General features: G+C 30.7%; 1 protein-coding gene across 2 annotated transcripts in view; it reads right to left on the bottom strand.

Moving 5' to 3' along the window:
• LOC126733928 (chondroitin sulfate N-acetylgalactosaminyltransferase 2) overlaps positions 1-27,919 on the bottom strand; it is a 259,068-nt gene that overhangs the window by 111,656 nt on the left and 119,493 nt on the right. For both annotated transcript variants that reach the window (XM_050437413.1, XM_050437414.1), the window contains one exon: positions 14,642-14,829. In XM_050437413.1, coding sequence (XP_050293370.1) covers positions 14,642-14,829 — 188 coding nt within the window. The remainder of the gene's footprint in view (positions 1-14,641; positions 14,830-27,919) is intronic.

The following is a 27,919-nucleotide window of genomic DNA, read 5'->3' as shown; positions in this document are numbered from 1 at the left end:
TTAAAATTTATGAAAAAATAGTAGAGCTTTTTGGCAAGGCAGAATCCTCTACAGATTTTCTTGAACAGGTCTAAAAAATGCGCATTTTTTGCCTGACAATAAATAGATATTGGCAAGCATGTCAAAGGAAACAAGATGTATTTTTAAAGAAAAAGAAGCACTTTTTGCAAAGTGATATCTATTTGTCGGATGTTTTGCTGGATTTTCAACGTCAAGAAGTATCTCGAGTATTACCTCAATCAAGTCCCGGTCGTCCCTTAAAGTCCTTTGAAGAATGTTCTCAAAAAACCAAAATAAGGCGGGTCGAAGAATTCGTAACTTCTCACAGTTACGAGGAGTTATGTTTTGCAGTTAAAGAATCCGCAAAAATTTCTGGTGTAAGAAACGAGATTAAAGCTGAGAAAACAATCAGTACTGAAGAGGCTTTAGCTTTATATTTCGATTTGGATTTGTCGGGAAGAAAGTATATAATTTTGCGGTGTGCGGTTAATTCTATACATGAAAATTGCTTTCCCAGTTTATGCAAAAAAAAGAATTACTTCCAAAAGAAATTAAATCCGCCGAATATACAGCCGAAGTAAAGCTTCAGAATTTACTAAATAATACCTGTGATGGAATATTAAAAACTTTAAATCTTTTAACACTTCCAGATAACAACTTTTCAGGACACAGTACTTACAAGCAGAAATTTGAAGACGATAATTTGTCTGATGAGTATATGTTATTAATTGCTATGTCTCCGTTAGAGTTATCTGATGATAATTCTAATAATAAGTTATGGTCCAATCCCCGTTTATCAACCTTTTTTCTTAAACCTATAAAAATTTTATTTATGAAAGAAAATGCTACGTTGGTAAAAGACGAAGCAGAAAAACTAAAAATTCAAATTGAAAACCTAGTAGCGTATTTCGTTAGTTTTAGGGAAAAGATTTTTAATATTAATTTTAAACTAATTTTTTCTATGCTAGATGGAAGCTCAAAAAATGTTTTCTCAAGTACAAATAGCACCCAAAAATGTTTTATTTGCGATGCTCTACCCAAAGAAATGAATCTCCCTAAAGTTTATGAAAGATCTGTTAAGCATGAACATTTTCGATTTGGCTTATATTCCCTTCATTTGTGGATTCGGGCGTTTAAGTGTTTATTACACATATCATATAGATTACCATTTAAAAATTGGGTTGACAGTGGATAAGCCAAAACCTGGATACGGATTCACAAATGATGGAAATACGAGGAGAACTTTTTTTAAAAATGCAGAAACTTCTTCGTCTATTACCGGAATCGATGTTAATTTAAGTAGATTGGCAGACGTGGTGCAATCGAATGGCCTGCGCGGTCTTCGGACCTAACCCCACTAGACTTTTTTCTTTGGGGCTACTTAAAAAGCAAAGTTTATAAAACCCCACCTGAGAGTATTGAGAATTTAAAAAATAGAATATTTCAAGAATGAAGAGAAATTAGCGGGCAGACCCTTGCCAATGTTCGTAAGGAGTTTGAAAATAGGCTTTTTTATTGTCTTGCTAATAATGGCGCGCATTTTGAACATTTAAGAAAATAAATTTGTTAAACTAATTAATAATAATAATATTATAATTTAATAATTAAATTTGTTTTTCTACCCTACCGATTTACACTTTAATTGCTTCTTGGTCAATCAATGTTATTTTTTTTACAACCATTGATAGCATAATGAATGCCCTTTAAAATAGTATATCACACTATGGGGTAGCCATTTGACATACCAAAGGTTGGCGTAAATAAAATATTCATTATTTCTAGACATTTTCGCTAACTATTTAATTACACATTTACCGATTTAATTTTTTTTGGTACCGTTGAATAGAGAATTTTACGCTGCTTACTATGATGTATTACACGATGGGGGTTCCCATTTGACATATTAAAGTGAGGTTACCTGGAGGTGAGGAGGTGATTGACAGAACTTCAGTAAATGCATAATTTAACGTCCCCCTGTATATCTAATTTGACGTGTTTTTTTTTTTTTTTTTTTTTTTTTTTTTAAATGAAATGAAATGAAATGAAATGAAAATTTGAAATGAAATTGAAATGAAAGCACTGTATATATTTGTAATATGGACTGTTGTAATTTTTAAATTTACCATGAATTGCATATGACCATTATTTGTTAAACACCTTGTAACTCTATGATTCTAATGAAATAAAAAATTTTTTTGCTTGTGTATAAATCAATATAATATGTCCTTTCACAAAATACTATTTAAATCTTTTATCAGATAGGTAAAAAAATATATATGTATTTTGTCCCGTATCCTCATATACTCGACGTGCTGTGCGGCGACGCGGTTCCTTATATACTCGGCTGACCATGATTCCGGAAGATTCGCGGACCTTCCACGCGTCTCCAGAGACGTCGTACTGTGTGCCACTTATGACATTCTTGAATGACGGAGAATCAACTGATTCTCGGCGTCATTCTCTTTAATTCATAAAAATCAGTGGAAAATACTGAGGAGTCTCTATGTTAGAAAGATAATCTAGTGATTTTAATAACTTAAACGTTTAATGATTCATACTCCACTGCCTGATAGGGATAAAAAACGATTTTATATACCTGGACAAAATGCAAGTAATTTGCCACTATAGAAATGATTTCTGAGAATCATGCTATTACAACTGCAAGCAAAGAATGCAAAACTTAATATTATATACAGTGGTGGCCAAAAGTATGGAAACTTGTTTACTACAAGCTGTTTAACGGTACGATTTTGTTTGAGTGAAGACAGGCATCATGCCTAAGTGTAAATACTTATCTAGTGATTTAAAAAGTAAAATAGTTGAACTATACCAGAAGGGTTATAAACAAATTGAAATAAGTAAAAATTTAAGCATTTTAAAAGGCACTGTTTCAAAAATAATTAAAAAATTTGAAGAGAGAGGAAATGTTTCGGTAGCCCACAAGCAAGGAAGACCAAGAAAGTTGTCCAAAAGGGCTATGAAGGTAATGAAAAGAATATCGATGAATGACCCAAAGAAAACTTCTATAGATATTTCTGGAGAAATGAGTGAAATGGGGATTTCTGTGTCTGCTCGCACGGTGAGAAGAAGACTAAATGAAGTGGGGCTTTTTGGTAGAGTTGCTGTAAAGAAACCACTAATATCAAAAAAAAATAGAAAGGATCGCTTGAAATTTGCACGAGATCATCTTACCTGGTCTCACCAAAATTGGAATACTGTATTGTTTAGTGACGAAACTAAGTTTCAATTATTTAGAAGTGGTAAAACATGGTGGTGGAAGCGTAATGGGGTGCGGTTGTTTCTCCCAATCAGGTGTTGGCCCCCTGGTTAAAATTGATGGAATAATGGACCGTTTTCTATACAAAGACATATTGGAGAACAACATGTTGCCTTATGCTGAGGAGGAAATGCCACTGAGATGGTTGTTTCAGCAAGACAACGACCCTAAACACAAGTCCCAATTTGTGAAAAACTGGTTAAATGAACAGAGCATTGCTTTGATGGATTGGCCTTCACAGTCCCCAGATCTGCATCCCATAGAGAATTTATCATTTGGACAGGAAGATTCGAAACCATTCGATTTTAAACAAGGCTCAACTATGGGAAATACTGCAAACTGAGTGGGCTGCCATTTCCAGTGAAGACTGTGCAAGACTTGTCGATTCTATGCCACAAAGATGTAGAGAAGTAATAAATTTAGAGGGATTGCCACAAAATATTAGCAGATTTTGATTTAGATGTAATTTATATAAATAACTTTCTTCAGTTTCCAAACTTTTGGCCAAGAAAATATTAATTTTATTTCATTTTCTTTTTATAATACGTTTAATTTCAAATTAATATGTTGAGTTAGGTAATATATTATACATACTTCTTAAAAAAAATACAAATTGAAAAAGTTTCCATACTCTTGGCCACCACTGTAGATGCTTCTATTGCAGAAAAATTAGATGAGGAGGTTGAGCAGTTTTATGACAAAATTTCTGAGAATCATTCTATTACAACTGCAAACAAAGAGTGGAAAACTTAATATTATATAGATGCTTCTACTACAAAAAAATCAGATGAGATTTATTTATATTAAGTTCTAAAGTCAATGAAGTGAAGAGACGTCACACTGATCCTTGGAGACTTGAACCCCAAAAATAAGGTTGTTAAAAGTGGAAAATACGATCTCGGCTTAAGAAACGACAGAGGAGACAGAATATTACAGTTCTGTCAAGAAAATGACGTAAAAATAAAAAGCGAAGATATTGTAAGATAAAGTGCAGACAAGTATAATAAAGTACACAAATAAATCAGAAATTAAAGTTTAACCTTCATTAACCTTCTATTATGCAACCCAAATGAAGAAATAATAACCCATCTACAACAAAAACTCACAGAAAAAAAAATTGACAGAAAACTAGATATGGATATCGGTAATACCCAATTCCGATTTTGGAACGGATTTCGAACAAGAAAAGCATTATTTGCTCTTAGATTCATGTGCCATATGAATCAGAATATTTATGTGATTCATTAATTATAACAAAGCGTTTGATAAAGTACCTCATAAAAATCTAATGAGACTGCTGGTAGAAAAAAGCTTGGATAAAAGGGACATCAAGATTATTTGCAAGATTTACTATAACCAAAAAGCGAATATATGAATAAGTAGCGACAACATAGGAAATGAAGATAAAGAAAGGTGTAAGACACGGATTTATACTCTCACCAATTTTATTCAACCTATACTAAGAAGATTAAGAAAAATAACGGGCAAACGATCCATAGGAAGAAGAAGGAATTCAAGTTGGTTGAAGAACTTAAGAGAATGGTACAATAGCAATAACAGCCAACTGTTTAGATCTGCAGTATCAAAAATACGCGTAGCTTAGATGATAGTCAAACTTCGTAACGAAAACTCCACCTAAAGCAGAAAATAAAAAAAAATGATTTTATGGCTTTAACAAAGGTACGATATGGTCTCGATGCATGGAATAGATAAAAAAATTAAATAATTTTTCAATTTATTATAACGTTATGGTTTTATATGTTCTCTAACTCTAACAGATGTAAATATTGGAATCAATTTATTAGCATTCCTTATGATACCACACATTGAGATGACAATATAAAGAATGAAATTTGAATTATTCCACTCCATTTCTATACTACTTCAAGGCACAATAAACTCAGGAAAAAAGTTTATTAATTACGATCTCGAAACTTCATCATTCTCGATCATTCTATCACCATCTTTTATCACTTCTAAAACTGAGATGGCGACATAATTTTAAAAATTTAATTTTTCTTACATGTTTCGTAAAGACCCTTATGATCAAGAAAATCAAAACATAGCCTTAACTACGTAAAAGGAAACGAAAAGTAAATTATTAATAATTTTTTCAGGCAATTGAGTTTATTTCTTTCATCTTCCAGGCAATTGAATTCATAAGTTTTTTTCGTTTCAAGCAGATGAGGCATGTAAACGGCATTTTAAGACTTCAAACCACAATCATCTGCCTAGAAAAAATAAATCGTCACAGAAAAAAAATATCATGAGTTCTAGTAACTTTAACAAATAAGCAAATAATTTACTTTTATTTGGAAAAACTTTTTTAAAGGAATCAGGAAAATTATATGTCTTTATGCCCATATCATCCAATTTTAGGCATAATAATACTGATTTAAAGTTGGATAATACGATCAATTTTTCCAGTTTTTTCCAAAAATGTGAAATTATGGATAGTTTTCTTAGGTACTTAATGTTTTACGACTCTTGCAATCAAGAAAAAACAAAGTGTGTTCTTAGTAACCTGGAAAAAAATTAAAATGGTGACGTCATGGTTTTAATATATAAAACCTTTACAAACTGGTATTTGAGTACTTAGGAGAGGAAAAAAAAATCTTTATATGCCTGGAAAAAATATTAATATTTTTCTAATCTGTCAAAAAATACTTTATGGTCTTAACAAAAGTAAAATATAAATATATTATCACAATTTTAAAATAATACCGAAGATATTAAGGAGATATCTTCGGATTCCATACATTACAGGGATATGTCTGAAAAACCGGACAAAAAGTCGAGATTTTGCCTATTCTAAGACCTATATCCTAGACGCAGTTAAAAAATAAGCAAAGAATTATTATAAAATTAGTGTTTTCATACGTAATTGGATAAAGTGCAATAGAAAAACACAATTTTAAAACAGTACTGGGAATATTAAAGAACTGAGACAAAGATATGTCTGAAAAACCGGCTAACAAGTCATGAGTTTGCCTCTCCTAAGACCTGTATCATGGTCGTAGTTTAAAAATAAGCAAAGAATTATTATAAAATTAGTGTTTTCATACGTAATTAAATAAAGTGCAAAAGAAAAACACAATTTTAAAACAGTACCGAGGATATTAAAGAACTGAGACAGGGATATGTCTAAAAAATTGGGCAAAAAGTCGAGATTTTGCATATTCTAAGACTTATATCCTGGACGCAATTAAAAAGTAAGCAAAGAATTATTATAAAATTAGTGTTTTTATATGTAATTGGATAAAGTGCAATAGAAAAACACAATTTTAAAACAGTACTGAGAATATTAAAGAACTGAGACAAGGATATGTCTGAAAAACCGGCTAACAAGTCAAGATTTTGCCTCTCCTAAGACCTGTATCATGGTCGTGGTTTAAAAATAAGCAAAGAATTATTATAAAATTAGTGTTTTCATACGTAATTGAATAAAGTGCAAAAGAAAAACATAATTTTAAAACACTACCGAGGCTATTAAAGAACTGAGACAGGGATATGTCTAAAAAACTGGGCAAAAAGTCGAGATTTTGCATATTCTAAGACTTATATCCTGGACGCAATTAAAAAGTAAGCAAAGAATTATTATAAAATTAGTGTTTTCATACGTAATTGAATAAAGTGCAAAAGAAAAACAAAATTTTAAAACACTACCGAGGATATTAAAGAACTGAGACAGGGATATGTCTGAAAAACCGGCTAAAATGTTAATATTTTGTCTCTCCTAAGACTTATATCCTGGACGCAGGTTAAAAATAAGCAAAGAATTATTATAAAATTAGTGGTTTCATACGTAATTGGATAAAGTGCAATAGAAAAACTCAATTTTAAAACAGTACTGAGAATATTAAAGAACTGAGACAAGGATATGTCTGAAAAACCGGCTAAGAAGTCAAGATTTTGCCTCTCCTAAAACCTGTATCCCCGACGTAGTTTAAAAATAAGCAAACAATTAATATAAAATTATTGTTTTCATACGTAATAAGGTAAACTGTAATAGAAAAACACAACTATAGAATAATATCGGGAATATTAAAGAACTGAGATGCAATTACATAAAATGCATCAATTTTTTACCATTCCTTATAACTGTTTCACTCTATTTTATATCACCATTCCTATAACCTACTTCTATAGCTTCTTTAACTAATATATGTCGATATAACTTAAAAAATTGTATTGTTTCTTACATAATTCTTTAAAAAAAAAAACAATTTTGTGTCCTGACACCCTTTTAAAACTTCAACCCTAACTGAAATCCGGTCGTAACAAAACAATTTCGATCCACTACAATTGGCACGTTTTCCATGCGGCACCAAAACAATTATACCGCCAAAAGATTTATATCTTTTTCAATTTCTTTTTCCCACTTTACTTTCGGCATAAATCTCGCAAGCGGACTCACTGTTTTCTTGCGCAAAGACACGAATCGAACTTTCGAAAGAAACGAGAGAAAAAAAAAACGCGTCGAACTTTTTAGATTCCGTGCCTCGAACACATAAATTGGCGGCCGTCCCGTGTTTACGGACTCGTTCCAAATTAGAACGTGTACCCGATAGTTTCCCGAAAGTTTTTCGTCGATCGTTTTAAAATCGAAGTTTTTAGGGAGTTTAATTTTGACATTTTGGCCCCCGGTTTGTAAAAGGGAATTGAAAGAAGTTTACTTGATTACGTGTTTTGAATCGAAATTGTCGCTTTTATTTATGCTTGCTGCACGCATTCTTTAAAGTTTCTTTTTCTCCAGATGTAAAAGTTTCTCAAATTTTAAATTTTTTTATTAAATATTTCCTAAATACACATAGATTCGAAAGTTTTGCATCCCTTATATATTATTGTTTATCTTTCCCATTCATTAAATATTTGTTGCCCGACAAAAATATTTTATATTATATAAATTTTCCATTTTAAAATTTATTGTTATTGACAGTTAAATTTTACGAGTTCACGTGATAAAATGCCTCGACAAGACATATGCAAGAATAGTGGCTTAACTTGAAGAAGGCCACTTTCAGAGGTTCATGGCTAATAGAGTTGGGGTTTTTGGCTAATAGAATCTAGCACTTTGAAACGTTATCACCCGAATAATTCTCTTCAGGATCAGAAGTCGTGTAACTAATCAAAAACACAACCGTTATATTCAATTAACCATCCGAATAAACCTAATTAGAGCAGCATCAACACTCCAAAGAGATACGCGTCATCCTTTGGGAGTTTCTGTCCCTACATTGCGGAAACAGGTTTGAGTATCCCATGTGTAAAGGTCGCACAGAAATTCTTCATATTCAAGACGATTGGTGACAGATACATGAAGGAGATTCTAGTCCCTTATGACAGACTATGGCGAGGAGTGGTTGGTAAGCTTTTAGGTTTTATGGATGATAACGCCCGACCTCACCGTACCAGAGCTGTAAATAAGTTTCTTGAATAGGAAGGCATCAATCGTTTGAATTGGCCCGCGCTATCGCCAGACATGAATCCCATAGAATATGCTTTCCAGAGCAGTGGCAGCACGCAGAAATCTACCTATGCAAGAGCTTGTTCGTGTCGCTTGGGAAGAATGGCGCAATATATTCAGTAGATTACCCCTAGGCTAGGCTTCGCCTTTGCACATTTTGATATAATAAAGAAATTATTTATTTATTTATTTCACAACAGCATATCTCCAATCTCATAGACAGGCCTCTCCAAGCTTGCGTAAACGCAAGCGTGAAAATAAACGGTATTAAAAAAATTTTCCAGTACCTTTATTAAGAACTATCAGTGTTTTAATTTTAATTTTTATTAAAAAAACCCTATATTTAAAAAAAAAATCTTAAGAGTAATAAAGTTTTTTTTTACAAGTATTTTAGTTGTTGTCTTAATTAAAACTAATCAATTAATAATTTTCTAATCTATTTTTATCGATAAGAAAAAATTTTTGCTTCTATGTGTAGTTACAATTGCAGCAGGTCAAAATTGTTCAAATCACAGTGCTTATCGGTAAATGTATAGGATAAATATGTATAAAATATTACACTTACTAAGATATATTACATTTACATACATTTTTTCATAAAGTAAAATAAAAATCGAATAAAATAGTTACTAAATTTTTATTTAAAAAATGTTAATATTTCATCTCCAAGCACTCACGAGTAGAATAAAAGGCATTATTTGTAATGCATAGCTTAATAATAAACAATAAATAATAATAATAAGAATATATTTTTAATTCTTTTAAGTCTTGGTAAGTTTTTTTACATTTTGTTGATAAGACGTTACATAATTGAAATATTTGGTGAATTATTTTTTTATAATTCAAGCCTTGACATATGTGGTCACAAAAGTCATGCAGAGCTTGTTGTATACTAATAATAATCCAAGTTAGATTAATATCTAAATTTATTTTTATGAATTTTGCTCAATTGGAGATAAATACACGCAAGCAAGGTAAAATTAGAATCTTCTAAATAAGTGGCTTTCTGGTTTTTTTCAAATGCTTTTCAAATGGATATACTCGTTTTTCATCTATTTCAGGCAGCTGAAACCATATTTTACATTTTTCACAACCATGACATTATTACCCAAGAAGTGGAAAATTATTTTAATTTTTTCAGACAATTTTAGACTCTTTCAGGCAACTACAGCCATAGTTTCTCTTTACTTAACTGTAACGTTGCTGAATGTTTCATTTCTTAAACTTATGACGTCAACTGCCTGAATAATATTTATCTTCACTTTTACCAAGAATTGATTGATTTTCTTTTCATATTTTATAATTTTTTTCCTATTGTTTCGTTTGCAGACTCCTTTTATTCTTGCAGATTTTATGTTTACTCTTGCCATCTATTAAATGATTTTTGACGAATAATGATGACACCAGTTCTTTTTTTTTATTTTTTTTTTCAATTTTTGTTACCTATCGAATTTGCGTGATATCACATTGATGCAGCTCTTATATCCAATATAGTTTTTTAGTCTTTTTTTAAAATAATTCCAATCTAAATAGGGATCAACATCAAATAAGTATCACATGTCTAATTAGTTAACAGGCTTAAAAATTGTAATTTTTCTGATCTCCTTGAGGAATATTTCCAAAAAACACTGAATTATTTGCTGATTTTCTAAAGATTGTTAAATCATGATCTGTTTTCCTGTAAAAAATTATTTAAAATCCAAGCAGATGGCACCGTGATTTGAAGTCATAAATTTGCCATTTACATGCCTGAACTGCGTGAAAAAAAACACAAATAACTCAACCTCAACTGCCTGGAAGAAAAAAAAAATTTTTAAAACTTAACAAGTTTTCTTAAAAAAATACTGATAATTGAAATAATTAATTAAATAAACAATTTTATTTGAAAAAAAAATTAAATTTTATGTAATCTACTCCCACAAAATAGGCGGTTTTTGCGACGTTTTTACTTTTTTTCCTAGGTTTATGGGCTATAGAATCGCATCCCTTTTATCTCTCATGTTTTTTTTCCACATAAACTGGAATTTAAATAAATTGTGGGGGAGAAGTTTTTGAATTTTTCGCTTTGGATATATATGTTAATGTTACGTGTATGTCTTTTAAAGGTTTTTTAGTGTTTTTAATTTAAGTTTTTAGTTTTGTTTTGACCAATAATTTTATTTTAGGCTCGATGGTGGCTTTAGCTAGTGCAAAACACGTGTATCCTGTGATTATATATTGGGAGATAGTGACTTTGTGTTTTCTTTGTTTTCGTCAATTATTTATGTTAAGTTACTAAATATATAGGTCAAATTTGGGTTATTATTACTAAGTCGTGAAAATATGGATTTACTTCTTCTCAATATTATTTAATTTTAAAATTGTATTTTTTATCGCTTACTACTTCATTATAAAAAGCCACAATCAATTTACTTTAAGCGGAACGTCAGGTCTAATAATCGTAATTTACATAAATACATCCAAGACTGGTAAAACGTTGGCAACGTAATTTTTTTCCTTATAGGTTTTGATAAAACGGACCAAGTCATATAAACTACGATAAAATCTGACTGAAAGCTGACTTATGCCATGTTGACAAGTTTTAAATTAAAAAAATCAAAGGTTAATACAGGGTGTTTCAGAACTATGGGATCAAACTTCTAGGGGTTGTTCAGTGCAACAGTAGAATCCATTTGAGTATAGAAACCAATGTCCGGAAATGCGTCACTACGCCACTACGGCCCTAAGACGCTTTTAAATTTAGAAAAAATATTAATTACCTAAATAGGATCTGATGCATTTATTTTTACCTTTTGTATATGATACCATCACAACAATTGTTCAAAATGTCTTCCTCCAACCTCAATACACCGATTTAAACGCCGCACATGATTTCGGCGGGCTACACTAAAAATTTGATCCTCGTTTTGAATGATTTCAAATGCTGCTGTTATTCGTCCAATTAATTCTAGCTCTGATTCTACTGGAGTTTCGTAGACTAAAGAGTTTACATATCCCCCCAAAGAAAAAATCGAGCGACGTTAAATCGGGTGACCTAGGAGGCCAAGAAACTGCTCCACCTCTGGCAATCCAACGGTGCCCAAATCGCTGAGCCAAATACTCGCGTACTTGTACAGCAAAGTGAGCGTTTAGTGGAACATTTTCAAGGATTTCTGGGAGAACTTCCTGGAAGAAACGCAGATAAATAGGTCCTGTTAACCGTTGCGGTAGAAGGTATGGCCCAATTAAATAATCATCAACAATGCCTGCCCATACATTGACAGACCAACGATTCTGATGTTTTCTTGGAAAAATTGCATATAGATTTTCTTCGTCCCAAACATGGCATTCCTACTATTAAAAATACCGTATTTTGTGAAAGAGGCTTCATCGGTCCACAAAACATATCGTAAAAAATTTGGTTGTGCAATGATGTGATCCAGAAGCTATCGACAAAATTGAACTCTAGGATGATAATCGGCTGCAGTCATACCTTGAACTTTCTGGAAGTGGTAAGGATGGAGTTGTTGCTCGTGTAGTACCCGCCAGGCAGAAGCGTTACTCGTATTTATATTCTTAGCGACGTCACGAGTGCTATTTGATGGTTCATCGGCAACTCGCTGAAGCACCTCTTCGTCAAATTCGACCGTTCTTACGGTTCGAGCAACACCAGTATTGGTCTTAAACATTCCTGTCTCAGCGAGCCACCGATGAACCGCAATAAACTTTTTGTATCCAGGATGCTGTCGTTCGGGATAACGTTCATGATACAACCGCGATGCTGCTCGTACATTGCAGTGTGTTGCTCCGTATGCCAAATGCATATCCGCCAATTCTTGATTGGTAAAGTTTTCCATTAGCAATAAATGTTTAAAGATTTTTAAACATGACATTGAGAATTGACATTGATAAGCGTTGATTTTAAACAATTGTTGTTATGGTATCATGTACAAAAGGTAAAAATAAATGCAGCAGACCCTATTTAAGTAATTAATGTTTTTCATAAATTTTAACGCGTCTTAGGGCCGTAGTGGCGTAGTGACAAATTTCCGGACATGGGTTCCTATAGTCAAATGGATTCTTCTGTTGCACTAAACAACCCCCAGAAGTTTGATCCCATAGTTCTGAAACACCCTGTATATTAGGTCAATCTCGAGTAAAATAATAAGTTTTAGGGTGAAAATCCTCTATAGAATATAATTTTCTGTTTCTTCCATACAGTTAAAAAAATTTCTTTACAGTTTTTGATCAGTTAGTTTAAACAGTGAGTTAAGATCAATTCTCTCTTGCTTTTAGACAGTTAGAGATTAGACTAAAAACAATTCAGGCAGTTTAATTTACATTTTTCATGCAGTAAAACATGATCTATTTATATTTTATACCAATTACAAATAAAAAATGCTTAAAAAAATATTTTTAGGAGTCATATACTGAATAAAATTATAAATAGACGTACATACATATTTTATGCATGCTGTAATTATTCATATAACATAACCCATACGACTAAAAGAGCATTTAGTAACAGAATCATGAGTAATAGAATTAAAATGATATTTGATATGAATTAAGCAACCGTAGGTAAAGACGATTTTTTGAAAAAAATCGACAACTAAATTAGAAATACAGATGTTCAGATAGTTAATTTCAAATCAAAAATTAACTTAGGGCATTGGCATTTTTGTTGAGAAACAAAGTGAGAGATCTTGTCTATAATGACCTATTTTGAGTGTAGAAAATAAATAAATAATGCCTTTTATTCTTATGCCTTTGCATGTATTAAAATAAACAAAAAAATAGTAAATATACAAATCATTTGTTTCTCTGTAAGCAAATGAGCTAAACCTCGCCCAATTAATTATGTTGTATATCTTTTTTATTTACAATCAATAAAAAACCTCTATTATTATTATTTTTAATCAAATTAATTTTTCGTATAGAAAACTCTGCTATAGCTGAGGAAATAATTTTAATATAAAAAAAAATATTTAAATTATTGATTAGCCAACAGAGACTACATGATTTTTGTTATAGGGTGTCCTAGCACGATCTCTTAACATAAATACCATAAATTCCATTAACATAAATTCCAATTTATTTGAAAAAAAAAAATGAGAAGGAAAACGTATGAGATTCTATAAGAAAAAAGTGAAAACTCCGGAAAAACCGTCTATCTTGCAGGAGTACTTAATAGAAACAATTAATACCAGGAGTATCAATTGTCTCAGTTTTTCTTTTCAAATTAAATAATTTATTATTTTCAGGCTTTTCAATGTGTTTCTTTCCTTATCCAGACAGTTGAACTTGTATGTTTTTTTCCTCTAGGCAGATAAGGCATGTAAATACCCTATTTACGACTTTAAACCATGCTGTCATCTGCCTGGTAAAAATATTCCTTTTAGGAAAAATCATTATTTATTCCACTTGGTATAAGATGTCTTCATCCTTTCCTATTTTTCTCTACGTTGCTCACATAAAATTCTCCATATTCTATAGGTTATTGCACCATTTTATTATACACGACAGTTTCACGCAATTTTTTACAGCACCTTTAAAAGCAAAAAAAACTGTTCTTTTCTAATTCCCTTCTGATGATACTCGTATAAATAAATCTCTCGATCTTTTTTTACTCCTTTACTTTAAGGCAAAGACACGAACTGAATTCGTAAAACTGCCCCACGGCTTCCCTGTCTCGGACATATAAATTGTTGGCCGCTTGTGTTTACCCTCCCGTACCAAATTACAAATTGTAGCCAATAGTTGTCGGGAAAACTTTTCTCGAAAATCGATCCGCAAACGAAGTTTTAAGACGTTTAATTTGGCATTTTGACTTTTTAAAAGAACCAAGAAACTTCTCCGAAGGAATTTAAACGTTTAATCTCAAACTGGCTGTTCTTTTTTTAATTGGCAATACTTACCGGAAATGTCTGATCCTTGCGGATCGTCCATTGAGTCCTGAGAGTTGGAAGATTTCAGGCTTTCCAGTCCGCATTTGCTTAGTAAGAGGATACTGAGGAGACTTAGAGAGCATACTGCTAATAGGAGACGAGTGAAGAACCTGGTGCCTAAGAGTCTTTTCATTATTATGCTCTTGGACTTAGTTTTCCTGAAAAAAAAGATAACAATTAGGGTCAAATAAATAGGTGTTGTGAACTATTCGAGTTGTTGTACTTTTAATTTATTAAAACCATGACCTGATTTTTAAAAAGTAGAAAAAAATTTTAATTTTTTCCAGGCAGATGGAGTAATTGTTCATCTATTCCAGGCAGTTGAGACCATATTTTTCCTTTGCTACCTAAAAAAAAGATGTATAGAATGTATTTTTGGAAAATCATATCATGTCTCAAAATTCCTGAAAAAGAACTAATACTAGAAGAATATCCAAAAATATATTTTTCAGATCATATGATCCAAATGGGCATCATCTTCGGACTAAGATCAGGAGGCCTATTTGAGAGATATTTTTTTAAGTATTTTGGATTATTTTATTATTTCCAGATACGTCATACTTAAAAGGTATAAAACTTTAAAAACCGCCCAAACAAATTCTGAACTTAATTTCCTTGTTGCACTTTTAGACCTCTCATGTTTTCTCTTTCACACTTGCCCACACATTCTGTTCACGAAATTCCCACCATCCTACATTTTATTCACATAATATCATATTTAATAAAACCCGAGTGTCAACAAAGTTCCAATAAAATAAAACGTGCATTTTTATGTGCTGCAACGGTAACATAATAACATGCTTCCCTAGCACTGCAGCAACATGCATAGTCAGCAGTTAAATAGAAAATATATTGCAGAGACACCGTGTGGCTTTTTTAAATCTTGCTAGCAGAGAAATTTTAATGTGCATTAGTTTTGTTATAAAGAATAGAGAAAGAATTAATGGATATGTTTTCACTAAAACGAGCATATCTTTAATGCGAGATTACTCTTAATATACCCTTAAATGCCTTTAAGGGAATAGACCTTACGGCATTAATGACAAAACCCAGCCAAGTGGAACTAAGACATCTTGAATTAATTTAGTTTAAATTGGCAACATGAATAAACCCTGTCATTAAGTTCGAGAATTTCAGTTGGGAATTTCTTCATTTGGGGCTTAAATTGACATACAAATTCAGCATTTATAGGGTATCTTATTTTTTGTAACTAGAGTGCATTTATTGGTAAATCGTCTTGGATTTTACTTAATAAAACAGAAGAGTAATGGGCGAATTTTACTTTGGATTCGTCTGGTGGCTAGGGAATACTTCATGCTATAAGAAAAAAATATATTAATACTCCAGCTAGAGTAAAAGCATTTTTTATGCATCATCAAAGAAGAAATTACGTTTTTTGTGACTAATTTTATTAAAAAATCACTATTGTTACTATTGGTTCAAATTTGCCTTAATCACCAGTGGTTTCTAAAAAATTCGTAAAATTATAATTACAACGTATTATATTAGAATGTATTTTTAATTTTATTTTGTTGATAATTAATGTAACTTGATGTTCAGATAAAAACATCCTCAGTATTATTCAAAGTAATGCAGGTCCTGAATTTTTAAACAAAATATTTCTCAAAAGTGTTCACTTCTGTAAAAATTAGTTTGATTTTACTGTAGTCTGCATTATTGACAAAAGAACACTTTAACAATTAATCATAAGTATAATTTAAAACATACACTAAGACGGTAACCATGGTAGACAGATTTTAAAAGACACAAGTTACGCAACTTTTTTGCTTTTTTGTAATTTTAATAATATGGTTTCGAAAAAAAAAATCCCATAATTTTACCTAATTTTTTTATTCATGCTTTGCAAGTAGTTTTAAAAGTTACAAAAAACATTAGAAAAACATTTTTATAAATAAAACAATTCCATAACTTTGTAAATTAACTAATTTTGTATTTTTTACTGTTTTAGAAAAAAATATTTCTTGTTTGTATAGAATTTTTTGCAAATATTTTTAAAAGTATTCGAATTTATTTGTAATTTTTAAGCTCTTTATAAATCAAAAAATTCCGAACCGTTAACTTTTTTGTAATATAACTATCCTCGTACTTTTTAGCATTTTTAAAATAAAAATTAATAATCCAAAAATTTAATTTTTTTCAAAAATAAATTTCTTGCAAAAAGCATTTTATTAAATCCGAATATCGCATTTTTTTCTAATACAACTATTTTCGTATTTTTTACGGTTTTTGGGAGAAAAAAATAAAAACCCAAAAATCAACTTTTGGGTTTTTATTTTTTAACTCTCCAAATAATTTTTTTAACTCTCCAAATAATTTAAAATTTTTTAAAATTTTTAAAAAGTTTTTACAAACCATCAAATTTTGCAATTTTTTTATAATATAACTATACTCGTATCTTTTACGGTTTTTAGGAAAAAAAAGGCCAAAAAACTCAACAAGGCCAAAATTTTTTGCAAATTTCAAATATTTTCAAAAATATTTAAAATCACAAAAATATTTAAAATCACATAAATATTTAAAAGGCGTTTTATTAAATCATAAACTAATGTTTTTACGATTTTTGAGAAAAAAGTTTATAACTAAAAAATATCATTTTGTCAAAATTTGATTTTGTTCAAATTTTTTTGAAGAAATCTAGAATATTGTACCGGGTCTCCAAATAAGAAAGGACGCCGGCTGTATCTCGGAAACTATTCATCGCACAGCGCTGAAAAAAAAAATCTTAAGAAAAGTGGCCAAAAAAAATGGCTGGAAAATACCACAAGAGGGCGTAACTGCACAGTAATTTCAAAAAATTCAAATTTCGTCTAAGATAGCCAGTATTAGGTACCATTTTGAAACCAGATCATAAATGATGCAACTTTTTAATCGCCCTGTACTCAGATTCTTTATTAAAAGTAATTCAAGTGGGTACTCGTTTAAAAGAAAATTCAAAGGGCTTTCAAAATATGCACCTGTCAATGTCACTTTGTTTTCGGTGAAGGCGTCAGAGGGCGTTGTTTAACAAAGAGTGGGTTTTTAGAGTCTTTCTCTAAAAAGTTAAATGCAATGATATGATTTTTCACTGCGGTTTCGAAGACTTAAAACATACTAATCAACCAGTGAAAACCGCGTTTCGATATCTCCATTTGTTTTCGAGTAATTTTAAAATAACCTACTTTTCAAATTATAAATATTATTAGCAATATTAGGGCGGTCTTTGTGACAGAATCTTATCAAAAATTACTGAAAATAATTTGAAAGCTCGTAATCATATTTCCACTTGAAAATATAATTGGCAATCGAGAATCTCCGAATATGATTTATTAGAGCATTATTTATTAATTCTATTTGAATATTACTATTATATCAAGAGGCCTATGGAAATATAAACAGAAAAAAAGGATTGGAAAATGTCATTTAAACTTACTTAAATTGACAGTTGTCAGTTTTGAGTTATTTCTTATGTGTAAGTGTTTTTTTACTACAAATTAATAAGTTTAAAAATGAATATTCCAAATGAAGTAGCCTATAATATGCTAGCAGTTTATTTCGAATGCAATCATAACTCAACGGTTGCCTCTTGAATATATGCTATGGGGTATCCAGAACAGAGACATTATACGAAAAGGAGATTTGCAAGATTAGCTACTCGGTTGCGAGAAAATGGCAGTATCCATTTACCTCTTAACAGAAGACGTCGCTCTGAACGATCTGAAGAAAATATTGTTTATGTGCTTGCTTATATTGGATTATACCCTCACATAGGAATAAGGCAAATTTCATTGGATTTGGGCATTACGAAATCAACTATGCATAACATTTTAAGAGACCACAGGTTTGTTAAAAAGTTGATAATTAAATTTGACTATGACGAGAATCGAATATTAAAAAATATAAATATAAATTTAAATACAAATATAAATTTGAATGTTATTTTAGGTTGCATCCATATCATATGGTGCTGCATCAGGAATTAACAGGAACCGATTTTGATAGACGACTTGATTATTGTAACTGGTTTAGCAATATGATGAAAGAAGATCCCCAGTTTGTCTCAAACATTATATGGACAGACGAGGCAACTTTCACCAGTGTTGGTAGTGTAAATTGACACAATATGCATGATTGGGTTCCCGCAAATCCCCACTGAATGAAAGAAATGCAGTATCAGGGTCGGTGATCTGTTAATGTCTGGTGTGGGACAATAGGGGGAAGAATTATTGGTCCATACATTTTTGAAGAGGTCCTCAATGGACACACCTATTTAGATTTTTTACAAGATCACTTGCCTGTACTGCTTGAAGACAATTCAAACCCGTGCAAGGATGCTTTTACAGCACGATGGATGATGTCCCGCGCATTTTGCGATAAATGTGAGAAATTTTTTAAATTTAAGGTTTCCTCATAGGTGGATTGGTCGAGGATATATATTTCCTTGGCCCCCGCGATCTCCTGATCTGAGTTGCCTAGATTTTTATTTGTGGGGCAGACTAAAGGATATCGTTTACCAAACCAGACCTACAACACGAGATGATATGATAACCAGGATCAGAAATGCGGTAACAAGCATATCAGTTGCCGAAGTGGAGGCTGCAGTTCACGTTACTTATCGAAAAGTACGCGACTGTATTAGTAACGATGGTGGACACTTCTTAAAACATCTTAAAAGAAATTGATTTAGTTATATGTTTTATTTTTATTTATTTTATATATAGTATTAATTTGCGCTATTTGTTATAATTGTTTAGTCAGAAGCATTTTGAAGATTGAATAAGAGGTAAACGGATACTGCCATTTTCTGCTAACCGAGTAGCTAATCTTGCAAATGTCCTTTTCGTATAATGTCTCTGTTCTGGATACCGCATAGCATATATATTATTCTAGAGTTGAGTTCTGATTGCATTTAAAATAAACTGTTATCAAGTCGGGGGAGTTTAATTTTTGTAACGTTTTTATTTTTTAGATTGATCGGCATTGCCATTCGCCTAAAACGTCTAATAGGCCATCTACCGTGAATCACCCTGTATATTATTGCGACTCAATATATGTAAAAATGCTGAGACAAACTTATTCCGACTTATCTAATCTGTCAATTTCTGCTAATTCTGAATCATTTGTTAAATTAATTATAGGTACGTATAAACAAATGGAGATATCGAAACGCGGTTTTCACTGGTTTGTTAGTATGTTTTAAGTCTTCGAAACAGCAGTGAAAAAATCATATCATTGCATTTAACTTTTTAGAGAAAATCTCTAAAAACCCAGTCTCTGTTAAACAACGCCCTCTGACGACTTCACTGAAAACAAAGTGACATTGATAGGTGCATATTTTGAAAGCTCTTTGTATTTCCTTTTAAACGAGTACCCACTTGAATTACTTTTAATAAAGAATCTGAGTACAAGGCGATTAAAAAGTTGCATTATTTATGATCTTCCCTCATCCTTCTCATTGGAGATATGAAGAAAATTCTTTAGCCAAATTAAGGCAAAATTAATGAAGATTATTCTGATGTTTTCAAAATGGTACCTAATACTGGCTATTTTAGACGAAATTTGATTTTTTTTTAAATTACTGTACAGTTACGCCCTCTTGTGGTAGTCTTAGGAACTTGTAAATATTTTCCAGCAATTTTTTTTTGCCACTTTTCTTAAGAAATTTTTTTTTAGCGCTGTGCGATGAATAGTTTCCGAGATACAACCGGCGTCCTTTCTTATTTGGACACCCGGTACATTTTTAAAAGCATGTTATAATACATTTGATTGTACTTTGAAATTCTTTGAAAATATTGATATTCTCGTATCTTTTAAAATTTTTAAGAAAAAAATTAAAAACCCAAAAATCATTTTTTTTTTAAATGTTTTTTTAATTAACCTTTTTCAAATATCACCGAAACTATAATAATAATAATAGTAATCTCTTTTTAGCAAAATCTGCTACATAAATATAAAATACATAGTATAGCATTTAATATAATATTTAAAAGCAATAAACTAAAATTAAAAACCAAAAGAAAACCAAAAAAATAAGGATAATATTATAATAATAGTGCAGGTATAAGAAATAGACTATTAGAAATATTTAAAAGTTTTTAATAAGAATTTAATAAAAAGTAAAATTACGTTTTTTGCTTTTTTTAATGTAATGATTTTCGTATCTTTTCCAACTTTTGAAAGAAAAAACTAAAAACATAAAAAAATATATTTTTGTTATTTAAATGTTTGCAAATATCTTTCAAAATATTACGAATATTTCAAATTTTTTAAAAATCTTTTATAAATTGTAAAATTACGCAACTTTTTTGAAATATACATAAATATTGTATTATTATGTATCTTACTATTTCATATTCCCGGTTTTTGAGAAAAAACAAAAATATTTGGAAAATTTCAAACTTTTGAAAAGCATTTAAATACTTAAGAATTCACTCAACTTTTTTACCATTCAATGAACACTGCATTTTGATTGAGAAACAAAAACTTAAAATTTAAATTAAAAGAAAAACAATTCTTGAAAATACCTCCGAAGTATGCAATATATTTTAAATATTAAAATAGCATTTCATAACTCCTAAAATGTTGCAACATATTTGCCTTTCTTTGTAACTCTTCCTATTAAATCGTCTATAAATGCTAAAAACCCAACATTTTTTAAAGTATCACAAATCTTCAACATTAGGACAAGAACAATCCCAAAGGCACGATCTGGAAGCCATGGGTCAGATATTCCTCAACTTTCTAAGAGAATCCTTGTCCTGATCGACACCCTATAGGAGAGATACATAAAAGATCGGAGATACGAGTAGAGGCACCCCTACAGAATTATTTTGTAAAGGTTTTTATTGCTTAATTGAACGCTTTTTATATAACACTGGGTCAACCTGAAGAGGTGGCAACTTACATACGATACAATCTGAGATTTTTCGAAACTACTGGAGGAAAATGCTTGAAGATTTTTACATGAAAAAGAAGTCCAGATGGTGGATTTTTTGAGTGGAAAAATAACTAATTTAAAATTTATTTTTAGCCAGTGTCTGGCTTAAAACTGAGGAACGTAAAGAGATCGACAAGACGAAAATTCAAACGGCCATTTTTGTAGAATGTATTACCAAAAACACATTAATTTATTTATGAATGGTTATTACTGGTCCTATTTTACCCTAATTTTCATTTTTTAGAAAATATTTAAAATTATATTAAACCGAACACACTAAAGCAATATTTAAAAAAAAACAATTTAAAATATTTATTACTAAGTTTTATTCAAACCGATGAAGACTGAGAATTCCCAAGTCTCCACAAGTGTTAATTTTTCACAGAAAATTAGTTTGATTTTACTTTAGTTTTTACAAGCTGATACACACTTTAAAGAATATCTAAAAGATAGATTAAAACACTAATTATTAGAATTATTTTTTAAGTATCACCAAAGACGATACTCATTTTTCTATTATTTAACTAACCTGCTTTTTTGTAAAGTACAATTCACATTATCCGAATAATATTTATAACTTAATGCCAGTCTCGACTTTTAAATGATGTGAAAACTCGAACTATCTTCTGAAGGCCCTTTTTCCCTCCATCCAATTAGGGTTTTTGCTTAGTTGGCACAATTTTATTTGCTGATGGTCTCTTGGAAAGCTGAATAGGGTGCATTTAGTTGAAAATTGAAAAAGAAAATTACCGGTTTAGGTTAAAATACCTTATTAAAATAAAACTTAAGGGCTTTCAAAATTAAGATATAAAAGGGATAAACGATTTGTTAATTTATGAATGATGAAAATAATTGTTTACTTCTTGGAATATGTTGATGACTACTGCAAAAAGTGCATAATGCAGAGGAAGCTTTTGATAAAGCGCCCATTTTGAGCAAAGCAACCAGTTAGAAATAAAATAAATGAAAATTAGTTAGCCGCTAGATACCCAATTAAATTTGAAAATTTTAATTCTCTTGACATAAATTCGGTTTCGTTTAAATTGCTCCGTAACTTTAATCATCTCCCATACAATTTTCATTTCCTCGACTATTTCATTACGGTACGTATTAAAGGCAAATATTTCTTTACCGCATTTAAAAATAATTGGAAATTTCTATTACAATGAGTAAGAAAAAATTAGTAATTGATTTAAAAAGGTTTTAGATCAATCAATGTTTAAAATAGAGAGAAATAAAAGGAAAAATTGGATTCAAAATTGAAAAATTATATAAAGGAAATAGAAAAATTTTTTCTTTGGTACCAATTTTAAAGCCTCAACTAGTAAACTTTCCAATCATTTTTCTTTTCACACGATTGTCCTATTTTTGCAATAAACCTATCCTCGTGACACTATTTCGTATTTCTTATTAATTTCAAAAAGTGAAATATCGTCTAGCGTATTGGAAATTACAACGGAGAGTTCTGGAAATGAATTAAGGCCCCCCCTCGCTTGACGTTTACGTGTATATAAATTTCGCGCCGACTTTCCGTTTTCCACGGTAAAATCGACGTTTTTTCCCATTTTTTTCCTCCCAGTAGTTTCGGCTTGAATGCGACAAACTTCTCTCGAAACGGGCTTTTCGTTTCGGACAACTGACGTGTAATTGACTTTTCACATGATTTATTATAGTTCGGCTTCGAACTCTGTAAAAGTATTTAAAATTCGTACAATCGTGTTTCGTAAACTGACGGCATTTAATTACTTTTAAAACTCCGTTTTTAAATCTTGGTTACATTGCGTTAGGATTTTCAAAAAAAAATGACTCAGGTTAGTCTCTCGATCAGATGAAATTAAATCAAAATATATTAAGTAAAGTTGGTATAATATAATTTATGGTATAACATAGTATAGTTCAGCAGTACCTACTTAAATTAAGTAATACTATGGGTATCGTGAAACTTAAAATTGTGACAAATAATCAAAAAATTATTCGAATATTAGTATACACGTTTGTTCACTTTAAATTTGTAAATTTTGAAGGACCAGAGTGCCTGCCAACCAAACAGGCAGAAGAAAATAAGAATTGGTTTATCTTTTCAAAGAATTTAATGACTTACCTCTTGAAAATAGCCAAAACTTTAATAAATTTGATGTAGTGATATTTTTTTCATTTTAAATTGATAATTCTAATTACAAGTCTTAAAATTTTAATTTATAAAAAATATGAATAAATTTAAAGGATAAATCAGTAAGGCTTCATAGAGACCAACACCCGCCCAACACAGTTTCACAACAGTAGTCTATAAGTTGTTAGTTTAATATTTACGCATTATTATAAGTAAATAGATTCGCAAGCAACTATGAATTTTCAGAAATAAACACTCTTAACTTGTTTTGAAATATGGTTGTTCTATGCAAAATTTTTTTTAATGTAGGAGGTAATAAATTGTACATTTCTGGCATAAAATAAGTTATTGATCTTTCTCATGCAGATGCAGTGAAGGTATATTTAAATTTAGTTTAACGTGTGCCCTACTGTGATCTGAATAATTTACTTCAGTAAAAGATAATTTGTTTTTTGATAAGAAACACTGACAACCAAAGTCAGAATTCGCATACAATTGAGAAGTTGAATACCGGGGTAGTTTATATTAGAAAATTACTGTTTATTAGTGCTATTTTTAACAATATAATTTGACAAGTTTGTATAGTAAATTTAAGGTGTTTTATAGAAGACTCTACTAAAGCGTTATATACTTGAATAATCAGTTTAATATTCATGATATTTCAAAGTTGATAAACATTTTCCTTACTTTACTGCACAAAGCACCTACATGTTCTTTCCATTTAAGATGCTGATCTAAAATGATGCCAAGGTATTTTTGTTTTTCTCTTTTCTGGATGTAAAGACAATGACAATCAGCATTGTTTAGTAAAAAACAGTTTTCGGTATGAATAAAAATGTTGTTTATTTAAACGATCTACAGCCGTTACTAAAATAGTGAAAATAGTTATTTATGTAACAAGTGTGTAAAATGATCCTTTTTTGATAAAAGGGAAACTCGTCGACGACAATTACCATGAATAAAAAAAGAGAATTTTACATACGTGTAACAAACAAAATTTTCTCTGCTACCGAAGAAAACGTAAAAAAAATCAAAAATATCAAATTACTTTACGCACTTTACGGTAAAAAAAACGTCAAAACATTTGCTGACAAACTATACATTAAATGTCAAATAAACGTCAAATTACGCACTAGTGCATAAAAAGTGAAAATTTACACACCCTGGAAAGTGTGAAAAGTGATCACTTTACGCACGGTAGTAGAAATTAGGTATTACGTTAAGATTAAATAAGCTCGTACATAACCAAATATTCAACGTTTCTAAACCACGTTCTGCACATCTACAAACTTCCGGCCATGTTTTGGCGGTAAACAAAATAGCTGTATCGTCTGCATATAATATGACATTTGAGTTTTTAAGAATTTTACGAATAGGATTAATATAAATCAAAAAAGAACCGGACCAAGAACCGTACCTTGTGGCACCCCTGTTGTTATCGTATTATATGAACTAAAAGTGTCATTTATTTTTGTTTTTTGTCGTTTATTATTTAAATAATTTTTTAAAAGAGGTAAATGTTGGAATAAAATATCATGCGACACGGTATAGAATGCCTTTTATATCAAGGAATACTGCTAAGCATTTCTTTTTATTATCACAGAGTTTCGGTAGTCTTCTAATTAATTTGTCCAAAGTTTCCCGAGGTATCTTGTGCCACTCTTCTTGGATGATTCTCCACAAGTCCTCTTTTGATGTGGGGCATGATTTTCGCACTTGTCTATCCAGTTCATCCCACAGTAATTCGATAGGATTGAGGTCCGGTGATTGTGGGGGTCATACCATAACTTTCAGAAGATGTTGCCTTTGTAATTGATCTAAATATTGCTTGCACAATTTCGATGTGTGCTTGGGGTCATTGTCATGTTGAAAGATGAAGTTTTCCCCAATTATTTGAGTACCAGAAGGAAGTACATTGTCACTTAAAATTATTTTGTAACCCTCTTTTCGAAGAATTCCCTCTATTCTAATTAGATCGCCCACTGCAGATCATCCGAAACAACCCCACACCATCACCGAACCACCACCGTATTTAACTGAGGCCACCGTACAGTTCTTAGCGACCCTTTCATTGGCATAACGGCGAACAAAAACTCGCCTCTTCGTTCCAAGAACCTCGAATTTCGACTCGTCACTCCAGAAAACTTTCTTCCAGTCATCAATTGTCCATTCTTTGTGTGATTGGGTCCACTCAAGTCTTTTCTTCTTATTAACATCCTTCAGTAGCGGTTTTGATACAGCTAAACATCCTTTAAACGACCAGCATTATAAAGTCGCCGTTTTACTGTCAAAACACTGACCGCTTTTTTTTGCGCTCGTTGTTGATTTTTGCTGTGATTTGAGGGGCCGTAAGGCGTCTATTGCCTTTGGTTGTAATTATAATATTTAAATCCTCCTTTGAACTTGTTGCCTTTGGCCTTCCCGATCGAAGTTTGTTGCCTTGGAATTCCCAAGTCCGTCGAAATTTGACGGTTAGTCTTTCCGGCCTTATGAAGTCCAATGATAATACCTTTTGTTTCTACCGATAACTCTTTTGTTTTAGCCATTTCAAACAATGTTGAAAAACCAGCAAAGAAACGGTGACAATCGTCAATAAGCAAGCGAAATTACTTACCAATGTTATAGTCCAAGAGCTAGTGAACCCTCCGACTAACGGTCTTTAAATGTTTATGTTTTTTAAACATACCTTTAAATGTTTAAAATTTTATCGGAAACGAGCTGTAAACAGATTAGTTTTTTAGAAGAAGTGCATATTTTCACTACATTGTTTGTTATTTGGAAGACTATTTTTAAATACTCAGTGTTTTTCAACGAACCATAGTTGATAGGTATGCTGTTTTAGAATATATGCAATTTACAAAAGAGATACAATCTAAATATAGGTATAAGATAATATCTAATTTAAAATATTAAAAAGGATACATGGTGGGCAAATATTTATGAGCGGTAGTGTAAGTAATTTTTTTTACAAATTCTATAACATCATCTTCTGTACTTAATTTACGAGTAGAACTAAAACAAAACTGTTTGCTATAGCAAAGATCATATTTTTCCAGAAATCCAACAGTTAAATAAATTTTAAGGCATTTTTTAAATATTATTGCAAAATTATTAATGACAGATATGAGTCTATAATTTGTTAGGGTCGCCATCTTTAAAAATAAGGGTGACCACTGATACTTTCCTTTCTTGGGGTTTAGAATTTTTAGAAGTTAGAATTTTCAAAACAACGAACATTTATAATATGCACAAGCGGTTTGAATTTTTATGGGTATCTTTAATTAATTCGGAAGATATTGCATCCTCTCCTGGCGCGAAATTATTTTTAAGAGACTTTATGCACTCAGGAATTTCGTTTCATTAGTTGGATCAAGATAAAATGATTTCGGCTTTTTCAGAATAGAATCTATATTATTATTTAATGCATTTTATATACTTTTTTGTAAGTCAGTGCCCATATTTATTAAAAAATTATTCAATGCATTTGCCACCTGATTATCATTAATATTAAAAGAGCTTTGCGTTTTAGTTCTTTTAGCTTTAATAGCTTCATTTATGAGATTCCATGGTTTTTTTGCTGTTATTTTTTGCTTCTTCAATTTTGGTTTTATTATGCAGATTTTATAATTTTATTTAAATAGTTTCTATAGGCTTAATAGTGGTCAGCATAGAATAATATTTTATAAGCTCCTTTTTCAGTTTATCTAGATAGTTTATTGAGTTGACAATGCTCTCTGTTACCCAAATATTCCTCTTTCGATTTTTGCTGTTAATTTTATTTATTGGTTAATATAATATGTTAGTTTAGTTTGGAAACGTTAACAGGCACTTTTACAGTCATTCATTGATAAAATATTAGGCCAGTTTTCATTTTTTAATAATTCATTTAATGTTTTAAAGTTGTTTTTAAAATTTGCATACTTGATTTATTTTAAAATATGTTTTTTATATTTTCAAGACATAATCCTACTACGTTATTGTACTTTTTAGAATAAATGGAGAAACACAATTTTTACAGGCATTTATATTATTTGATTTTAAAAATATATGGTCTATCACCGTAGCCGAAATACATGTCTCCCGAGTAGGGGGCGTTTATGCATGAAAGATAGGAATATTGGGAAAGAACATTTAGGTATATGCAAAGAAAATAATAGTAAACTAGTTCGTTAGTATAATTATCTTTGGTATCTGTTATTTCTTT

This window comes from Anthonomus grandis, chromosome 3, assembly GCF_022605725.1.
Source record: "Anthonomus grandis grandis chromosome 3, icAntGran1.3, whole genome shotgun sequence".
Taxonomy (NCBI): Eukaryota; Metazoa; Arthropoda; class Insecta; order Coleoptera; family Curculionidae; genus Anthonomus; species Anthonomus grandis.
The sequence above is the reverse complement of the archived record's forward strand: the minus strand, read 5'-3'. Positions and strand labels throughout refer to the sequence as shown.